At 37.7% G+C, this 19,511-nt stretch overlaps 1 protein-coding gene across 8 annotated transcripts in view; it reads right to left on the bottom strand.

Annotated features, from left to right (window-relative positions):
• The window catches only part of GALNT13 (polypeptide N-acetylgalactosaminyltransferase 13), a 431,005-nt gene that overhangs the window by 87,679 nt on the left and 323,815 nt on the right, over positions 1-19,511 (bottom strand). For 3 of the 8 annotated variants that reach the window (XM_073305502.2, XM_073305501.2, XM_073305500.2), the window contains one exon: positions 12,905-13,143. In XM_073305502.2, coding sequence (XP_073161603.1) covers positions 12,958-13,143 — 186 coding nt within the window. In that variant the 3' untranslated portion in view covers positions 12,905-12,957. Of the gene's footprint in view, positions 1-1,565; positions 6,315-12,904; positions 13,144-19,511 lie in introns of those variants that run through there. The other 5 variants (XR_013634407.1, XR_013634408.1, XR_013634409.1 and 2 more) reach the window with 4 other exon arrangements.

Here is a 19,511-nt window from a genome sequence, read left to right as displayed (position 1 = left end):
CAGCTTGGTCCCTTTGCCAGAAGAAATGAGAAATAACACATGCATTTGGATGAAAACTATTTCCTTCCCATTGACAGAGTTTTTGAAAATTGTACATTTGATTAAATATATGAACAGGATGTGCCATGCAATTTGGATTTAGGAAAGTTGATCTATTAAGAATTGATCTGTATGACCCAGACTTTTATATATTCCTTTATTTTGGTGCTATTACAATTTTAATCATGGACCATGTAGTGGAGAGTTCACTGTGCTTTGATGCTGCAAGCTGAACCTGGAACTGAGCTATAAGAAAAGAGGTACTAATGTATGTCTTGATTTCATTTTACCAGCCACCCTTTTTGAATAGCAGAAAGGAATGACCCTCTGGGACATTGGCAGGAATGCATGTGACAGACTGCCAGTGTCTGTTATGATGTTAAGGCAGGGACAGACCAGAACAATCCTTATGACTGATTATGATCACCCTTTTGTTTTAGGATAAGTTATAATGTCTACTCTGGTTTCCTATATGTATTACAAATTAGGCACTCTCGTTAAATATACATTTCTTTGTTTTAAGGTTTAATAAGTAAAAGACAGGATCTTGTATTGTGTCTATGTTAAGGAGATTCAAAATAAACTGACACTGTTTGTATTCTCAAAGGTCTCTGTAAAAAGACTGTTTGTGTGAATGAGGAATGTATGCATCAGGAAAAGATAAGGTGTGAAGGCCATTTTTATATCCAGATGGTCAAGGAAAAAGGAGTAAAGAGACTTAACGACACCAGAAAATCATCAACGCGCATCCATAATGAAGGAAGGGCAAATTGATGACCCTGAGGTGAAGGCTGGCACCCCTAAAGACGGGACAATTGATTAAATCGGAACCAGTACAGGATAACCCTCTCAGAGGTGTATTGGAATGTTTACATCAAAAGATACACCAATTAAGAAATAACTGGTCACAAACTGACACAGCAAAATCATAGACTTCAATAGAGAAAAAAGACTATAAGAACAGAGCGCTTGCCCATGGGACTTTGGGTTTGTCTTGCCACACTCCAGGAGCATCGGATTGCAACCGACAGAGCCCTGCTTCCCTCTGCGACCAATTTGGCTGGCCACTAGATTGATCCAGACTCTGGACTGGTAACTATCAACACCAACGGGCAGGACTCTCTCTCTCTGTGTGTGTGTGATTGAAAAGCATATGCTAACTGTTGTATTCTCAATAAATGCGGCATGCTGCCTTCTTCCCTATAAAGATCCTGTGTGGTTCTTATAAGTATAACAGAGGGTCAAGAGATCTATTTCAGCTTCCAGGACTGGGGTCTTGGATAGTGCAACATGGACAGTGCCGGCCATTTTTGACTGAGACAGTTTATATGCACTTCTTTATAGTACACCCAGATAGCAATAACCATTCTGGATATTTCTGTGCAAATTTACGATGTGCATAAAGGGCCTTAATGTAAATAGTATGTATTTGAAAATAATAGTCTAGTTCATAATATAGATCAACAATTGAACATGAAAGACATAACTGTACAGCTATCAAAAGACAATATACACCAGAAGAAAACTAAACTGGTATATTTTTATTCTACAAAAATGTATAAATATTTAAATTTACAGCAAAGAGTACCAGACCATTAAATAACTGTTACAACATTTAAAATGTGTAATTCTTTATTCACAATCTACCTTTGTAAATTTCATTTGAGTTTGTGTCTCAAGCACTTCTTCAGGATGCTTTATAAGTGAGTCCTCTAAATAAACTGACATCCCAGCCTCTTCTAGTTCACAGAGAACAGAAAATACACAAGAGTCCATACTTTATAGATAACTTTCTTTTTAAATAGAGACATACTATTTTGTATACTTAAAATCATAATGGCTATGTTTGAAAAGAAACACACTTATCAAGCTCTCCTGAATATATGCTATTTGAGAATGAAATGGGGGCTTCAATATATATGAACAAGACTTGATTTAAGAAGTTATTGAATGTAAGAAGAACACTGACACTAAAATTCACATAACCTAACACATTGCTGGTGTTCATTCAACACCTTAAGATAATTCAATAGCTTATATTTAGTAGCAGTTTAAACATGGTGTAATCTTACCAGATATGTTCTGATACCATACAGTATAACAGCTAACTTTATCTATTCCCTATATTGAAATACAGAAAACAGAATGATGGTTAGTGGTACACAAAGAGAATTCTGAAGTGATAGCTGTCACAATAGCTAATTAAATCTTTGATGTCCTGCTCAATTGTGGGCATTAAAGATTTTCAGATGATGGATATAATGCGTAAGGATTTATGAATTGTGACATTTACCAACACTTAAGTTCTTTTTATTTCCCCACACTGTTCATACCATTGAAAGCAATACAATCTACAGTATTTAATAGCTCTAAGCTTAAGCATCTGACCAAGGATTGCTGAGGACTGTATTCAGCATCTACAAATCAGATGCAACTAAAATGTATGTGATCAGATATGATCTTTGCTTTCAAGTGCAAAATGCAGAATACGTAGGTTAGAAGTACAGTACTTGTCCTTTCTTAGATATGTTATTCATACTAGTTTGCAATAAAACAAAAATCAAACAAAGAAACTAACAAAAAATATTCCAAGGAATAGGGCATTACATCAGTCCAGATCGACCCTTCCAGTCAAAACTAACTCAATCTGTTTTATAATTTAACTTGTTCTCATATTTTACAACAGTTCTCTCCTCCCCAAGTAATTCCTGAAGGTACAGGAGTAATGAGAAACTGCAGCACTTTTGTCCTATTTACAGTAATAACCTGCCCTTCAAAACGCACACTTTGTTCAATGCTGTTAACATGTTGCTCTAGCCTTGTGTCCGGCTTTCATTCCCTGAAAGCAACTCTTGGAAAATATGAGAACTGGAATTTCTGTTCCACTAGTAGTAATAATAATATTCAGCATTTATATAGCTCTTTACATTTTAAACACACTGTACAAACACTATTTGTTAATCCTCACAAGACCCTGGGAGGTAGGGAAGAATTAGCTTCATTTTACAGATGGGGAGACAGATTCAGAGGTTAAGGACTAATTTTTTCAAATATGGCCTTTAATTGTGGGTGCCTCAATCTGTGGGTATCCCACTTTGGATAGCGCAAATGTATGCAACCAAAATTAAACACCGCTTTTGAATAATTTTGGCCTAAATGACTTGCCAAAGCCAACAGAAATTCAATCTTAGGATTTGGAATTAGAACCTAGAAAGTTCCTAGTCTTATGCTCATTAAACTACCCTCAGTACTAAGGACACGATATACCACTGCTGTGCTGAGAGACCACCTCTCAAACTGCATGAGAATTTAAGATGGCCCTGGAGTATCTCAAAAGCAACACAATAGCCAGTTGGTGAGTGGCAGGACATCTCTCCTCAGCCAAGTTGCTTATATTAGATTTCCTTTTGGTGGCTTATTTGGTTCCTATACTCCTTAAATAGGGAGTAAAATTTAGGGCTTAATCTCACTGAAGTCAAACAGCATACTTACAGCGCGTAAAGCTAAGCACATGTGTAAGTGTTTGAAGAATGAGGCCTTATGTTCTAGCTGTAATGCAAGTCTGACAAGCCTTTGAACTATATTTCTGCTCTAAACATGGTACTGTGCTCAGTGTCATTATCCATCAGTAAGCATAAAATAAAACAAACGTATTTTTTTCTTTTTTCGAAGTCAAGCAGCTCATATATAATAGAGCAGTGCAGTTGTTGATATAATAAAGGTGCATCAACTGTAACCAAGGAGTATAACAGTCCATATTCATTGCCACAATCCACTTTATACAGAGAAAAAGTATTAAACACTGTAGTACAGCATGCCTAGCAAAGAAAAGTCGAACAGTTTCATGATCTGTATTTGAGACTCAGCTCTTGAAATCAACCTTGATATTGTACCATTCTCTCATTACTTTCCAATAATGTCAATAATACTGCGCAATCAGAAATGTATAGTGCAACTGCACTTAGCAACCTTTGCAAGTTGCAGTGAGATAAGTGAGATATTATTTAATAAGAATATTAGAGGTTAAAAAAAGATGGCAGGCACCATCATATGCACTCCTCTGACATTGCTAAATGGTGTTAGACATGATAGTAGTTCCCACCAGCACCACTATTGTTACAGGGGCACTATCAAGGTAAGTAGCCAAATAAGTGATCTATCAGCATGAATTTCAAAATAAGGGTGTGAATGGGCCAACAGACCTTTGAAAGGTGACGACTGAAAAATGCAATAATTTGTTCTGCATTAAGGTTGGCATTTAAATGATTTTGTTTGTGATTTTGTAATGTTCCTTTCATGTAGTAAAATTATAGCCCTGTTCAGTTTTGATAGCTGTTAAGCTATAACGTGAACAATTTGTGTGTGTGTTAAAAAAAGACAAGATATGATGGCTTGAAAAGCAGCTACTGTGTATGCATAGTAATGATTTTTCAAATTTAATATGCATTTGGTATTCATTTAATGATCCATATCACGAAAATGTGCATGAAATATCAATCCATAGTATGCAAATACATGGTACTGGTAATACACATTCACCAAAGGAGCCAGTACACAGAAAATGAAGTCAGTTTCATCTTCCCGCTCCTAACACAATGCAACAGGCTGTGTTTGGGGAAGTGTGGGTGGTTGGTTGGGATAGAATTTATCCCCTATCCCTGGGTAGGATGCTGCCCATATTGCTCAGCAGCCTTTCTGTGGCTGCTGCTCTATTCCCGGCTCTGCTGTGCTGGGACCTCCCATGACCCTTATGCCCCTGGGCAAATGACATACATTAAGCCTATTGCACTATTAAGCCTATTAAGCCCAAGCATTGTAAAAGCCGATCCATTATGTGGCGATACGCGCGAGAGGGTTTAGCTCAAATGTCGGTGTTATGAACATGTATTAAAACAACACAAAACACTTTTGCAAACTCTTACTGTGTTTGTTGATATGGGATTGGTTCCTATGAAGCCTTTGATACTACAGCTTGTCAGCAGCACATTTTTAATATCCATGTTAAGAAAAGAGAATAAAAGAAATTAAGAGACAAACTATTATTTTAAAATATAAATACGCATCTATCATAAACCTATTAAAGCAAGAAAGTTCAGAGTCCTTCCATAGCCTGTTCCTTTGTGCATAGGTATTTTAGGGATCTCCAAACTTTGGATCCCCTTGTATACATTAGGCAGTCTGCTGCTATATTTATGCTCAAACCAAGAGGCTACAGATTGAGCTTCAGCCTAACTTTTGACTCAGATGGCCAAATTCTGGTACCAGTTCCATTCTCCATCCATGAAACCATTTGGGGTTAATGGAGGTGCACACAGGTAAATGAGGCCCATAGTGATTTGTCTTCCTATTGTACAGGATACATGGGTAATTCCATCTGCATTAAACTGGGTTACTCATGTATGTTGCCCACTTTCTTTAATATCATTCAAACATTTTTTGCTGAAGTTTCATTTATGATATAGTTTCCATTTCTTACTGCATTCTTTGTTCAGTTTTGCTGCTTTTATAAAGAACTCTTACGTATAGCGATTTCATTGTTCCTGGCACAAAACATGAAACATTCGTTATGTACAGTAAATTTACTGCTCAGTAACCCTTTCAGTTTAATACTTCATTGAGTACCAAATGACACTAGATAGCAACTAATATTCTCATCATGTTGCTATGGAGGGCCAGAACGAATACATTACATTTATAAAACAACTGATATAATCTTTCACAACTAAGTTAGTGTCATAAGGCATTTTACATCATGTCACTTTCAAGCAATATTATGTGACATAACCAGAAAACAAAACTCCCAAACCTTTTGATATTAGGCTCAAAGGTTTTTCTGGAAATACTTTTCCAAGTGCGTCTGGTATTGATAGTAGCATATATTATGCTATTTATAGCTTCTAATGTGCTTCTTTTGAATGGACACAACTTTCAAAGGGGCATGTGGAAACATGCCATAACAAGCAAAAAACCAAATGACTTTGCTCTGATAGTTGGACTTCTAAGAGGGCTTCAAAGCCTTTCATTTCACCAAGAACAAAGGAAGGGGAATATCCTTTCCTCTGATTCAAATAAGTGAAGAATGAAAGCCTAGACACGTTACAAGGCCTGAGGGAACATGCGAAGTCTCTCTAGCTTTAGGCACCCAAGGTCATGTTACGTAGCAGCCACTGCTGGGAACGCCTTTCACTGCAGTCCTTCATGGTTGGAACCATTTTGTCCTCCTCAGATGGCTCATCGAGACACTGGTTACTGTTGACATGCCGCAATGTGAGCCGCTGTAACAACAAACAAAAATAAATGAAATAATTGTCAAAAGATAATTAATGTTGTGAATTGAATATTAATAATTCTAATCTTAATCTAGCTACTTTAATGGTCACAAGAAACAAGTGTTTCATCCTAAAGCATATGTCCCTGTTCAAACTGTGTGTCATCCACTAAGTAACCACTACCACTTGTACAGCTCTGACACAGTGAACACCAACACCCTGTATCATGCCACTTTTCACATTTTTGATTAAAATAACGGGCTCACCTTTTTTAGATGTATGTCAAGGCCATCCCACTTAAGGAGTGAGGGACTGTGATGTATGTGTAAAAAAAAGTTCAAATTAAGTGCAAGTGAATATTATTACAAAGCAATTATGTTTAGGTTCAAGGAATCAAAGGTCCAATCCAAAGTCGTGTCTCCCTTTCCATATTCCTCACCTTTACATTTGTGGGGATTATAGCATGTGCAACTGAGGGTGGATTTTACACACATCAGCAGTCAACCATTGTTTCCAAAAAATTAATCCTTAAAATATTTTTCAGTTCTCTTCTCAAAAAGTTTGATAATGCAATCACAGTGCACTAAAATGATTACCACTACTATAATACTGAGCAGAACCCCAGAGCCAGCACAGTGGCTCAACAGGCCAAGGTAAAATGTCTCTGGATTGCAGTGCTGCCCAAATTGCATTCCCCCAAGGATTTTACTTCGTGTGATTGTGGTAGGTCTTTGGTTACGGGGGGTTAGTCAAGGTAATGGCAGGGAACTAGATTTGGCAGCATTCTTTCACACACTGCTGATCTGGAGCTAACATTGATATGACGGCAGTCACAGGGAAGTGCAGTATGGCTCCAAGCCTATTCCATCCAGGAAATGTTTCCCTCACATCCCCTTCACAGGAAGGTGCCAATGGAAAACTCTGAGTGAATTGGAAATTATTTGGGGAGGCCCCAAAATACGTGATCAGTCAAAATATCTGCATTTGATTTCTGATTACAACAGACTGTCTTACTTCATAGCATATCAAATCAACACCATGTGTACAATGTTGCTTACACACACACACACGTACGTGAGCAAGAGAAAAATTAGGTACACTTCAAGTGTGTTACATGAGTGAGCATACCAAGTGCTGGACGCTCTGTGTTAAAGTACCTCCTAAGGAAAGCAGATAGCCTTTCCTCCCTTGAACTCTGTGTACAAACTTTTTAAAATATGCAGCATCTTCCTATCTAAAGATCATATATTTCCTTTGTTGGGGGAGCTAAAGGAGACTGAAACAAAGCATTAGGAAACTGTTGTACTTACTAAAGAACTTGGTACCAGTTTTGAAACACCTAGTACTCTATCCACAGATGGGGTAACATTCAAAAGCAAACCTTCATCTCCATGCATACACATAAATACATCCTAAATTTCTCATCTGTGGGAGAATTATGTAATTCATATTTTAAAATGTACAGTAGCAACCCCTGACTGTAATGTTGTAGAACAGCAGTGTCAAACATATGACCCAAGGTTTCAGAGTAACAGCCGTGTTAGTCTGTATTCGCAAAAAGAAAAGGAGTACTTGTGGCACCTTAGAGACTAACCAATTTATTTGAGCATAAGCTTTCGTGAGCTACAGCTCACTCGATGAAGTGAGCTGTAGCTCACGAAAGCTTATGCTCAAATAAATTGGTTAGTCTCTAAGGTGCCACAAGTACTCCTTTTCTTTTTGCGATGACCCAAGGTGAAATTTAATCTGTCCTTCCAAGAGATTAAACATCAGCTCAGCTGTCCCCCACAGCATTGGCACATTCAAAATGTCAATAAGCGTCTTGCTCCAGAACATACTGGAACACTGGATTATTGGATAGAATCCTATCCCTCCTCCTCCCCCAGAAATCAGCATGTAGATGGGAGAGGGATTTTACTCAAAAGAAGCTTAAGATCTCTAATTTAGACCAATCATTATATCATGTATTGTTAATTATCAATGGCCTTTCAAGGTTAGTGTTTATTATGAACTCAATACTTCTCCAGTAAAAGCCCCCCTGTTTGCTGAAGTGCCTGAAAGAGAAGTTCTCTTCAGTTTATGAAAATAAATGTAAAGGCTTTCCCCACCTTTTTGCTCTACAGTATTGTATAAAGCATTCTGAAATGCTTATGTGATGTGATCAAACAAGGCTAGAACCATTCAACCTTATACCAGCTAAGGGATAGAATGTGACTAGCCCTAATGAGGCCACACATGGAAACAGGGGCAAGGGATTCTTTCCTTATATAACCACGTTAAGGCTAGCAAGATCTTGGCATTAGGTCGTCAGGAGAGTGCAGGGGTCATGTGCCATATGATCCCCAAGGGAGCAAGTGAGAATGGATTTGGTTAGCAGAGTTATCTGGCCCAATGGCAGGAGGGGGGAAGTAAACTGCAGCTTGATAAAATCTGTAGCAAATTGCATCCCTTCCTACACACTGTCAGGAATCAGGGCTTGCAATGCACCCAGTCTGCAAGCACGGCCTGCAACATAGGATGTCTCTGGGCAATCTATGGAGCACAGTTGACCTGGAGTAGGCAACCTGATTGGCTGCACCACCTGATTGGTAGGAAGAGTCAGCAGACTGGCTCTTAAGCCCAGCAGCAGCAGCTCAGTGGCTGCTCAAAACATCTACCTGTGGCTGTGATAGTCTTTGCTTGTTCCCTGTTGTCTCATTCCAGGTAACCCAGTTCCGATCCTCAACTCTGTCATCTGGCCCCAGAAAAGTAACATACAGCACAACCAAGACGCCCAGGAGGAATTTTTCCTCTGAGATACGATGCCTCCAGAGCTGGTGCTGCTATGTAATGACCCTCACTCAAAGTGCATAAAATGTACAATCTAGCCCCAAATTTCTCCTGTTAAATGAAATGTTAGAGGGTGGCCAACATATCAAAAAACACACAGTAGTTGTGAACCAAACAGGAAATTTGCTCTGTGTTTTGGGCATGCACAACCCTTTCCCTAAGAATAAAATCAGCCCTACTGTGACTCCAACTTGTGGACAATCCCAAATGAGAGAGTAATCTGAGGATATGTCCTCACTCTCCCTTTCCTCCCCCCAAAGTTAGCTAACTAAAGTTAAAACAACAGTAAAGACACAACAATTGGGCTGCTAACTTAGATTAGTAGCTTGAGTTCAACCTCCAGCTTCCTTATAGGCTTCAGCTCAAGCTGCTAATGTAAGTTAACAGATGAATTGCTGGGTCTTCACTGCTATTTTAACCTGAGTTAGTTTATGCAAATTAGCAAACGAATTAAGAACACACCTTTATTTTTTTGCCATGAAGACTTATCCTGGGAAACAAATGACCCTGCTCAACCATTTCTTCCCAGAAAAGTACACACAAAGCTTTGAATAAGTTATGTCTTATTTTAAATGGGGGTGTGGATAAATGAACTATCATCCAAAGCTACATCTAAATTGCTGCCTGGAAGTTTGTATATTGTATGCTGCCTTCTGCAGTAATCAGTGTACAAGAGCTCTTACAATGGTAACCAATGTATCTCAGAGATGCCTGCAGCATCTCAAAAAGCTACTTAATAAAAATCCAGCAGCCGATAATATTTTACATTCTCATAGGGCTTTTCAACCTTACGGTTCCAAGGTGCTTTACAAAAACCAGCATTTTCATACACCAACACTGGATCACAGAGAGGAGAGTACCAACCAATTGGAGCATAGAAACAGTGTGTGTTGAGGGGAAATTTTGGCCAAGCACCTGGGACAAGCCCTTAGTCATACAAGAAATGCAATGGGAGCTTAAGTGTCCACATGAAGCAGTTAAAACCTGTTTTTAAAGTCTTATCTAAAAGACCTTCACACATTAAACTGCATTCTCAGCATATTTGCCTCAGAAATATGAAGGGCTGAGTCAGACCTGCTGAAATCCAAGCCTAGTTCTAGGGATGCTAGATATTTCCAAGGCCAAAAACAATCCCCACAACTCAGGTTCAATGTGCTATGGTGCAGCTGAGCTGACACGGCATCAGGAGAATGTTGTGGGACAGCATCCAGCTTTGTATTGGGACACAAAGTGCTGGAAACTTGGTGGCAACATCACTGCCAAGGATGGACCCTATTATTGGGTACAGGAATGAAGACCAAGCTATGTAATTCTCCCCAGGGGGCAAAACTGTAAAAAGAGAGACTTCTGGTATGGGGTAGGATATCTCTGGAAGCTGGGCCACTGAGTTGCTCATAGGCATGCTGGGCCACATTGATTAAGGGACCTCATGGATTTAAGCTGCAAGTTAATAATAAATAATGGATTATTTACTGGTTGATCACAGTAATGAAGTTGTTGTCAATGGTCTTTAACTCAGAGATTTGTATCATATTCTGCACCCTCCTTAGGTGGCCCTCAGGAACCACAGTATGACATGCTGCCAATTACAGTACCTTGACAATGTATATGATTGTATATGAATTTCAGTATATCCTTGCCAATACTATTTGTTAAAACACTTTTTTTTTAAAGATGCTATTTTCTCCTAAGACTTGAGCAATAGCAGTAATTATATTATCCAAACATCTCTCCACTCTACTGCAGAAGATAATATTACTTTACAGTCCATGCTGGATTGATATATGTCACATTTCAACATTTTATGCAGTGCATGATTTCTCCTGGGTCTATTCTTTAAGTAAAGCTTCCCCAGAGTCCTGCTCTTCAGTTCAAAACAAACTGTTATACAATTCCCAAAGAAAAGCCTACATCTGTTTTACTAAATCATTCAGGGCCATTTAATACTCATTCAGTGCTGGGAGATAAGCCATCTTTCACTAATCACAAGAGAAAAGAATTAGTAATGTTAACAGAAGTAGCTTGTTTATTAAATAACCCTCTTCAAAGCATTAAAGATATTTCACTTATATGTTTTTAAGATCAATTAAGCTTCTGTCATTCTCTACTATAAACCAGAAATGCAAACAAATCTAAAAATGATACTGCTGCCTTCATCAGCTGTTCCTTTTTATTCAGTGTACAATTTCATATAAGGCTAGCATATCACTGAGCTTTTCAATTGTCTCCTAAAAGCATTTTTCTCCATTCTATCATTATTAATGCTATTACAGAAAAGGCTCCTTTGTTTCGAAAACAATCATTTACACTGGGTAATATACCACACATACAAAACAGTCTGGATTTTCCTTTTAATGTCCAGAATCAAAGAATGATTACACTGAAGTAGCTTTAGTTATATAAACATTCAGAAGCTTAAGAGCAAGTCTCTGTATGTTCTTACTCACCAAGTATATGTAAACAAATATGTTCTGATGAGCATACAATTCACATGCATTATGACAAACGTAATAAAAATTGAAGTTCCCTTTACCCTAGCAATTCTAGCATGTAATTATAAACATCAAAGTGATGGAAAAATAGTTGTGTTATCAAACTGCTTAGAGGAAATGATTATTATGAATCATTTTACTTGAAAAGATACCAATGAAATGTTATTTAAATGAAAGGTGAATTAACATTTAGAAATATTTTTAAAATGTAATACTGAGAAACACAAACAATCTCAACAATTTTTTTTGCTACCCAGCTGTTTTATATATATACTGAGAAAAAACATATCTCAGTATACTACTGCAAAGCTACTACATAGCAAAACATTTTTTGCAATGACCCATTTATTTTGCTGATGGAACATATACCTGAGTCTGCCTTCTGCTCACTCACAAACACTGTACACTATAAAATCTTAATTTTTTGCAATAATGAAAATTAACCTTCTCCAGAGACTAAATCTCAGGAATGAGATTCTGACAAAATAATATTTTAAAACAAGATCAGTTAAACATAAATGGATAAAATTCTGGAATCTATCATCAAGCAACACTCCCATATACTTTAATGGGAGTGTTGTCTAAATGAATAAATACTATAGCCCTGGTTCAGCAAACTCCAATGCCCATAACTTTAAACACATGAGTAGTGTCATAGGGTGAAATCCTGATCCCATGGAAGTCAATGGGAATTTTTCCAGGACTTCACCCAGAGATTTCAAAGACACTACTCTTACGTTTAAAGGCAAGCATATGCATGTTTGTAGGATCAGGGATGCATGTAAGAAATTAGGGCCAAATCCTGCTCCTGTTAATGGCCCTACTACTTCCAATAGGACCTCTTGGTGAGTAAGGCAAGGAGCATTTAGCAGGTTTGCTATGACTCAGTCAACGGCAAATGGTTACTTAAATTATCCATTTTGATAACCGAAACACATTTTGCTCACATTTTGATAACAGAAACATTTAAAAATAAATATGAGTTTCTGAACATATTTGTCTGTAACAGAGACCTTTTTTTGGTAATAAGTAGTTCCTGTCTATGTTGGAATATACCTCTATAAAAGGATCCAGATCCTTAGCTGGTGTAAATTGTCAAAGTTCCATTAAACTCAGTGGAACTCAGATATTTTAACGCATCTAAAATTGTATTTAACTAATAATAATCAACTTTGTATCTCTATAATATTAGAATATTTATGAGTATAAAAACAAAAAAAGGAAGTGAGATGAGTTAACAAGTAGAAAATGAAAGACAGCATTATTCAGGGAAAATCTTAACTGAAATACATTTATTTCGCTCTTTAATACCAACCTCCAATAATTTGCTAAAGGAAATAATCAGTGGGGCTGTAAAAAATATTCCTAAAAACTTCCAGCCTTGTGTAGTTTCTTAGCATCCACATTTGTAAAGGGCTACCATTACAAGTCTCCACGGTGGGACCATGGGTGCCATCCTCTATTTTGCTTATTGTCAGACACGATTGGGTGATTATATGAAGAAAGGTGTGGGTCTGCATGACAGAAAAATTTTAAAAGCAAATATAAAGACAGCAAAAACAAATAAAATAAAATTAAAAACTGTACTATTATGCACCTATAACAGTACATCAGGGAAATTATGAGAAAGTGATACTCTCAAGTCTAGCTGCATCTGTGAGCACCGTTTTATTGTTGGAGGATATTCTTAAAACTTACAGCATTTGGATAGTTTTAACCCACACACGAATGTGCACAACCACAAGTTTAGGGTCTGATCTTTTCATGAAGCTCTGGGTCAGCAGACCCTTCCAATGGGACTTTTCTTGATCTCAGGAACCTGCCCACACAGAGCTCCATGCAGGAGCTAGGACTTGGTGCAAATGAACTGGGAGCAATTACCTTGAGGCACAAATATTAGAACAAAACACTTGACAATGCTGGGCAAGTGGCATGCTGAGACCACTGCTCACTATACTTATTTCACTTGTTCTCTCTCCCCCAGCACACATCTGTTTGTTTTATCCACCTGTTGTCTCATCATATGCTAAGACTGGGGTAAAGATTTTTTTTTAATTGCATGTCTCCAGTGCCTAGCACAGTTGGTCCTTGATCCGTGATTGCTACTGAAATGTAAATAATAAATACTATAATTAATAATATGTGCATATGTTTCAAATAAAAATGCTAGATGAGAAGAATTTGACTGCCAGCCATAATTTTACCTCTTGGCCCCTATATTTCCATACAGAATCATAGTAAATTGAGATGGGAAGGAGCTATTATGATAACAAGTCCATCCCCTGATAAAACTGCAGGATTTAGCATATTATGAAACACTTGCAGGACACAGTACAAAGCTTTTTATCTGGTACTTTGTATTAAATTACTGTAAATGTTGGCGCCGATCCTCCATCATGATATTATGAAAAATATACATTTTCCCATAATCTACTGTTTAAGTAGCGCTCAACAAGGAGCTTTATAGAGATGCTATTCTATTTAATGAATGCACTGAATATGTATTTCCTTCTGCCTCATGTTAGCATTTGTTGTCCCTCTATAACAAACTCATGAGGCTGTCTTCCAGCAGAGTTCAGGGATTTGCTAATCAACATAACAGTGAGCCCACTCAAACTGAGTCCAGGTTTGATGTGTTTTGCAAAGCTGGAGGTAGGATGTTCACCAAGTGGAGAATTCAGAGAACCCTGCCTCCTTCTCAAGCAGCTAACTGGCTTTGCTGCTTTCAGCTACCAACCTAATGACTGCTAGATTGCTCCTGTCATCCTGGTGTGGGGAAAGGAGCAATCTTTCCCTCCACAGACTCACAATAACCTCTGGGGAAGTAGATTCTCTGTTTTGACTACAGTCAGGCAAAGCTTAGTGGATTTTACTAAGTTTCACTTCTACTTCTTGTGCTGTGTTAATCTAAAATTCAAAACTCAAGTGGTATGAAACCCCATGAGGGAACATCCTGCAAACCTAAACTTATGAATTGCAGATTGTTGGATGGATGAACAACAAGTTTGTGCAGCGTATGTAGAAGACGGGTATCCTTTTTTGAAACGAACAAGAGAATTTAACTTTTACTGGGAGGAAAATGTTCATGAATAGCTCCCATAAATATATAAAAGTTGCACCTTAAATCTACAGAACCATAGCCTTCAGGAAACCTGTATAGAGTTCTGTGCATGAAGAGTTTAAATAGCTGCTTTACTTTTTTTGTCACTTGAAGTAAAACTGACTAGAATACAGTAAAGCAACTTTTTAATGTCTTGAACCAATATACATTGCATACATCTGTATAGTATGTTGGGAGAGTCAATATATAGAGTTTATATAGGCTCTGGAATTTAATTGCATGTTTTTTAAAAATTAGTTTAATATTAATAGAAAGTACTGTCATTAAAACAGAAAGCGCAGTACTCACAGAAATTACAGCTAGTCCTGAATGAGACCTTTCTTTGAAGTTATATTTCATATAACCCCATAACAAAATCTTACTTAGTATTTTATGTATAACTCATTGCAGCCATCCCACTTTTTGTTCCAAAGTAAAAAATAAAATATATGGAGGCCACAAAGAAAATTCAAGAACAAACGTCTTTATAATGTCACTTTGAGTAACCAGCATGAACATCAATTTTTGTTTTTGTTTCATTATGTATCATTGCTTCATGTTCATATCCCTCTCATCTGTCTACTTCTCTATTAAAGGAAAAACAATGTTACATAAACAAATTAAGGAAAAGATTTAATAATCTCAATGTATTATATGTTTAAATGTACATACTATATATTTGGCAGATTCAATGGGAAGTACATATACAGTGATGCATTATTTTAATGGACAGACCAATGTATTTGATTTTCTCAGACAAGCAGGGTCAGAGCTGGCAGCTGGTGGAAATCAGCATAGCTTCATTGTCTTCAAAAGAGCTATGTTGACTTATGCCAGATTGTTTTCCTTTCAGTTAAATGTGTCCTTTTAAAAACATAAGAAAGAAGTGCAAAATCTGGGTTTTCTTTCCTTTCAAAAAATGCATGGGTCCTTTTAGATCAATTGTAATCAGACTGCAATTTACCTAAAGATCTGATTTATGGGCCAGATCCTCAAGCTGGTATAAGTTAGTATGCCTTCATTGACTTCAGTTTATGAGCCCCATACATTTACAAAGTGTCAGATCAGCAAAGGCTATAGTTATTTTAATGATGCGCACTGGTAAACGTGAAGTTAATGACACATCACTGCATGTTAAGTCAGTCATGATTGCAAAGGCTTATTAGACTATTCAGTCAATATACGAATAGTTGCTTAAATTAATTGGAAATATATGCTTCTATATTTCTCCACTGTCACTCTTTATGTTGTATTGTTGGGAAAATGTATTGTTTTAGAACAGTATGTGCTTGCTCTTGCATCACTGAAGTCAATGAAAGCTTTGCTACTGACTTCTATAGCCATTAAGCCCTAAATGGGGTTTTGTTTGGCAAAGTCAGTTATGGTTTCCAAAGGACATAATTACTGCATTTGATTGGAGAGAATCAGACTTGATATATAAATCTACTCCTCATGTTCCAATAATCAAGCAAATTCTGTTCTCTGATACATTCATAGGGCGCTGACTAAATTCTGCTAGGTGCCCTGGATGCTTATGTGAGGGAACAATTTGGCTCAGTACACAGGCACTTGTGTGTACATCTTCCATCAACAACAGATTTTGAAGTTGTACCCCTGAGTTATCAGTCTCTCTAAAAACTAATGCATTCCACAGAAAACATTTACACATATAGGTACTATACACTAACTGAAAAGTTAAGATCTATCATCTTGAAACACAGTCTACTGAAAGATACCAAGTAAAGGTCACTTTTGTACCACACTGCTACAAGGACAGGGAGATACTAAACTAGAATTTATTACAGGAACTGCAAGCGTTAGTATACTTACCTCAAAACTATATTCCCATTTACCTACATACTGACGGAAGCACAGAAATATGAAAGAAACAATGACTCAGGACAAACACGTCTTTTTGCAAATCCCTTATCTTTCCAATAGGTTTATACAATGCTTATCCTATAGGTTTATACTATACTAATGTTAGGTGATGCAAACTTACCACAAAAATCTTGAAATCTTTATTCACGCGCTATATAGATAAATAATTATATATATAGTTATTATTTTCAGAAAGTATGGCAGGTTTATAATAGATAAAGGTTTACAATTTTTTTCTTGTACATATTTTCATATATTGTAAGAGATTCCATACACATTACAGCCACCTGGATTTTTGGGTAGAAATGCCATTCTGTTTGCCAGTTATATGAGCACAGGCACAGATGTGTTTCATGTGGTTTTCATACATATTTCATGAGCCTGAATGCTACTGTAATATAAATATTATATAATAATTCAAGCCAGGAATGCCAGAAGCTCTTGAAGATTGTGAGAAGTTCAGATAGTACACTAATATGGGAACGAGAGAGGGAGAGAGAAGTTATGGGGTTTGGCTTGACTCTGCAAGCCACAATATAAGATGAAGCATCAGAGCTCGCTTCAAATACAGACTAAAACAAAGCAAGAGAGATATCTATTTAAATCTATCACCATTATAACATTTATTAGATGGTGTATTTTAGCCTAAATTTTGTAGGATAGCCCAAAGGAAAACTGGGAAATTCTATTTTGTCTCAACCTATGCATATAGCATATGGTGAGGTTGCCCTTGTAATTAAATAGTCAGATTTCAAAGGGGAAGGAATGCAAGAATCTTAATGTGCTTTTTGAGAAGTGCGAAATAACAGCGTTAAGAAACAATGAAGAAAAATAATGGATTAAAAAAATCAAATCAAACGAGTTTCCTGCCAAGATTGAATTCGCAGAACAAATAAACAAAATACTTCATGAAGAAATTAGAAATTAAGTAGATTGCCCTGCCTAGCATTGCCTTCTTGGAGAATAACTTTTTCAAGTAACGGTCTGCAAGCTGCAAGTTTACTGCCATTATTGTTTTCGGTGGCCTCAGACTCCCCTAATTTGGAATGTTGCTCTCTTAAAATTGAACTGTGTCCCTATGATCAATTATGCAGGTAAAGATTTTTTTTTAACTTCCAAAGAAAAGATTTAATGTTGGACTTTTGTTCTGTTTTTATAGGAAACATTATCTACATGAGCTGCTTTTGCCCATACAGATGCCAACTGGGATGAGTCAAAGTGATGATGCTCAGTGAGGATGACTTTCTGGGAAACAGCACACAGCCTAAATAAAAAGGTTGTGTTCCTGTGTGCATGCATGCGGGTCTCAGAATTTCCAGTCCCAACCTGTAGCAGCCTGCATTGTATGGACAGTAGTAGTGTCCACAGACTGATATTTCCATGCATATATTTTTGTGGGCAGTACATGCATGCGATTCATGGCCCCCCCGTCTATAACCCCATTCTGCCCCACCATGCTGTCTCCCTCTTGACTCTTCCAATGAATGGGCCATGATGGCGCTTGTCCCTAGCCCAGACAGTGCCTAGTCTACACTCTCACTGGAACCATGCCAGTTCTGTGTTTTTCACAGCCATGAGGATTTCATTCCAAGCATAAGAGGCTTATAATAAACATTATAATTGTTTCACAATAGGGGATGGAAACAGCTTCGGACAAACAAAATGCCACCTGGGGTGGATGGTCTGTGAGTGCAATCACTCACTCAGTCTTACAGGAGGTTGTTTGTTTCTTTTGATCCTGTCTGGAAGCTGCTCTGTTTCTTTTTTCTTTTCAGTGACTGCAAAGAAAAAACAAGGTGACTCTCTCCATTTTTTTGAGGGTAGAGAGAAGAAAGGGCCTGTTTCAATCACCTCTGACTGTTCACTTAATTATAGGACGTGAAAATAATCTTTGTAACTGCAGACGTAACCCCAAATGTTAGTGTTACCGTGATCACTGGGGTGCTGGTACTACAACATGCTTCCAGTGACTGGGAGAATGGGTTGACAGCAGTGGAGTGTGCCTTGCACCTGGAAAAGAATGTGAACCAGTCACTCCTTGATCTGCACACGCTGGCAACTGACAAGAATGACCCTCATGTTTGGGACTTCACTGAAACTACAGCATTTAGCGATCACTTTCCAGTTTTTAAACAATTGGTCTTTTTGCTGTGATGACAGTTCTCAGGAGGAAAAAATCCTGTCCACTGGCTAATATTTGATAGATCTTCAGTCACCCTTTGGTCCGCTTTGTAAGGCAGTATTTAAACTCAGATTTATTTATCTTCTCTCCTCAAAAGGTGTGCATACCAGGTCAAGCACTGCATCCTGTGTATGAGATGCTATGACACTTCCACCAATTCAGCATCCATTATTATTGATCACTTTAAGCTACTGCATTTTTGCTAGGCTCTAATACATGCTATAAAACATTGTAATTGGCCCCACTCAATGGCTGGGCTGAAGTGATGTGATAAACCAACCTGTAGCAGTTACTTGGTAGCCTGCCAGGTGAATCTAACCTTGAAGACAGGCTCGTTAGGTGCTAAAGCATATAGGGCCAGATTTTTAAGGGAATTGGGAAGCTTTTAGAATTCCCAATAGGAACCTATCTACATCTTAGATGCCTACATGCCTTTAAAACTCTGGCCCATAAGGACGAGATCTTCAGCTGGTTCAAGTCAGTCTTGGCTCGTTGCAGTCTATGGAGTGAGGCTGATTTACACTAGCTGAGGTTCTGTCTCAGGGTCACCTCTAAACACACACATGCATGGCTCAAACAAAAGGATTATTCCCTAGGTCTAGCAGAAAGGAAAGGGTGGAAATGCCTTGGTAGATTGGCTTAGTCAGTGTCAATAAAAGATAGATACTGTAATTCCTAATTCAGGGCAATCCAACAGATGGTGATTTTACTTGGTCTCA

Source organism: Lepidochelys kempii, chromosome 11, assembly GCF_965140285.1.
Source record: "Lepidochelys kempii isolate rLepKem1 chromosome 11, rLepKem1.hap1, whole genome shotgun sequence".
NCBI classification, from domain to species: Eukaryota; Metazoa; Chordata; order Testudines; family Cheloniidae; genus Lepidochelys; species Lepidochelys kempii.
This window is presented reverse-complemented; position numbering and strand designations above follow the sequence as displayed.